Below are 2834 nucleotides of genomic sequence, written 5' to 3'. Positions count from 1 at the left end.
CTTGACACCCAGCGCCCTCGGGTCAAACTGTCCATCGCCATCTCATATTGTCTGTACACCCAGCGCCCTTGGGTCAAACCGCGCAGCGTGATCTCATATTGACATTCAGATTCAGATTCAGATTCACATTTCACTTTATTGTCATTACACAGATTACAAGTACTGCTACACACATACAATATAACCACTATGGACAGTGTGTACACTGGGAGGCTGTAGCTCAGTCGGTAGAGTGGTTTGCACATTAATCGGACAGTTGGTGGTTCAATCCCAGCTCCTCCTGTCCACATGCCCAAGTGTCCTTGAGCAAGACACTGAACCCTAAAATTGTTCCCGATGATGGTGTACCGTGGGTGTGTTGGAAAAGTCGCTTTGAGTAAAAAGCATCAGCTACATGAAATGTAACATACCGTATTGTCTACACACCCAGTGTCCTCTGGGTCAAACTGTCCAGTGTTATCTCATATCGTGTGTACACGCAGAGTCCTCAGGTCAAACTGTCCCGCGCCATCTACAGCCTCAATGTGCACACGCAGGCGAGCGTGCAGCCCTTGCAGATGTATTTCTTACACGCGTAGCACACTGTGAGTTTTACTGTCCTTCTTCGGCGGGCAGATCTGACACCTCTTCCTCTTACTTGCCCCGAGAGCCGGCGCGCTGTTTGGGGCCGACGCTAGGGCGGGCTGATCCTCAGGCTCATCGCAAGACCTGGACCTCTGAACGGCTTTCACGAGCGACGTGGCGGCTTCCGTGCGAGGGAGACGTTCCCTTCTTTCGATGAACAGGGTTACGAGCGCCTTGCCCAGCTGCTCCAGGAACACCCTCCTCTTGTTCTTTTTACCAGGCATCCAGGTAGGGTTAAGCTCTCTCCATATCACAAACGTGTTGTAGGAGGACACGTCGATGATGTTGTGGAATACGACCAGGGGCCAGCGAGCGGTCATCCATCTGCAACTGTACGTCCCTATCACCTTGTCCAGGTTGTCCACACCTCCTTTGTGGCAGTTGCAGTCTAGGATGATGGCAGGCTTCCTGTCGTCGCGATCGCTGACAGCGGCCTCTGTGTGGCGCGTGCTCATGAGTATCACGTTCTTGTTTTTCTTTGGGAAGTAGGACACCAGAGCGGTCGTGGGCGTGAATGCGAACTTTGACGAGAACACCCGTCTGTCCTTCGGTGTAAGCAGCGCAGGCGGAAGCTCGGGTTTGTTCTCGCGCACCGTGCCGACCATGGTGACGTTCCTATTCAGGAGCTCTCGTCCAAGTTCATAAGAAGTGAAAAAGTTGTCGCGGGTCACGTTGCGACCGCCGAGACCCTCCATCACCTCGAGCACGACTCGCATCCCTTGGTTCTTCTCCGAGCCGCCACTGCTAGGCTTCCCGGTGTGGACTTGCATCTTCCAAGCGTAGCTGGATCTCGCATCGCAAGCCACCCAAAACTTGATCCCGTATTTCGCAGGCTTGCTGGGCATGTACTGACGGAACGGACAACGACCTTTGGAGAGGAGAGAAGACATTTGGTTGTGTAATGTTTATTTTTTTTATTTTGTAATATTTCTTTAATTATTAATTTTTTTAATGTATTAATTTTCTAATTTATTAATTGTTTTATTTTTTGTTTTCTCCAGCAGGTAGTGAGAGGAAAGCTGGCAATCGCACGGTTAGGTTATTTTTGTAAAAAACTGTGAACAACGAGACGCCTAACCCTCTGCTGTGTACATGGGAGCTGTGTTCAACCTGAGGACCCTGGGGGGACCGACTGAGGACAGTGACAGAGGACAAGATGCTGGAGGACAGGGCCGGGGAAGACTTTCTTTGATGCGTTTGCCCTGTGAGGACCAGAGGCTCCGCGTGAGGCCTGCTGCCCCCGCTGGGACTCTCAGGCTTATCGTGTCACTACAAGCTCACAGGAAGGACAAGTGACCTTACAGGATGTCTTTATTTAGCACAACATTATCGTATTTATTGTATTTATTGAAATATTTATTGTATGTATTTATTTATTCATTTATTTCCTTCCATGGGGTTTTTCACGTTTTGAATGTCTGAAAGTATTTATCCTGACTTTGATACTTAATGTATTAAATTATTTACTGAAATATATTGAAACATATGTTGAATCACTTTGATCAGTTTCTTGTCAATTTTGTGCACATTTGCAAAAAAAATGAAAATAGTTTGGTGCCTGTGGTGCTATGAAAATATGGAGTAAAAATCACTTTGCAAAGAAAAACAAGTGCCCGGGTCACAGAGACCCCGAGGACAACACTCGTGTTCACGTTGATCTCGCCGCTGTTACCTGTGGACCCGGGTCTCTGTGACCCGGGGTGAGAGGAGAGCAGAGAGAGAAAAGGAAGTCACACTGAGGAAGGATTTTCCTGATTTTATGAATATTACGTAAATGAAAGAAGGCAGTTCTGGAGATTTGCTTTATATGGTGGCAAAAGGACAAATCCTCATCAAAGATGACTCCAAGGTTCCTCACAGTTTTGCTGGAGGCCAAGACAATGTCATTTAGAGTAACTAAGTGATTACAGAAAGAGTTTCTGAGGTGTTTAGGACCAAGTACAATAACTTCCGTTTTGTCTGAATTTAGAAGCAGGACGTTTTTGGTCATCCAGGCCTTTATGTCTTTTAGACAGGCTTCAAGTTTTACTAACTGATTAGTTTCATCTGGTTTTATAGAACGATATAGCTGAGTGTCATCTGCATAACAATGGAAGTTTATGCAGTCCTTCCTGATGACATCTCCTAATGGAAGCATGTACAAAGTAAAAAGTATTGGGCCTAACACTGAGCCTTGTGGAACTCCATAACTAACTCTTGTTTGTCTGGAA

At 46.9% G+C, this 2834-nt stretch overlaps 1 protein-coding gene across 1 annotated transcript; it reads right to left on the bottom strand.

Annotated features, from left to right (window-relative positions):
* Positions 1–511: 511 nt before the first annotated feature.
* On the bottom strand, positions 512–1514 carry LOC138191721 (piggyBac transposable element-derived protein 4-like). Its single transcript, XM_069138691.1, is given in 2 exon segments — positions 512–584; positions 586–1514. Coding segments are annotated over 2 exon segments (1002 nt in total).
* Between the last annotated feature and the right edge of the window lie 1320 nt (positions 1515–2834).

The sequence above is a fragment of the Embiotoca jacksoni genome, unplaced genomic scaffold (genome assembly GCF_022577435.1).
Source record: "Embiotoca jacksoni isolate LCO1_2020_lvr unplaced genomic scaffold, fEmbJac1.0.p SCAF_11, whole genome shotgun sequence".
NCBI lineage: Eukaryota > Metazoa > Chordata > Actinopteri > Embiotocidae > Embiotoca > Embiotoca jacksoni.
Note: the sequence above shows the minus strand (reverse complement) of the source record. Positions and strands in the feature narration are given on the sequence as shown.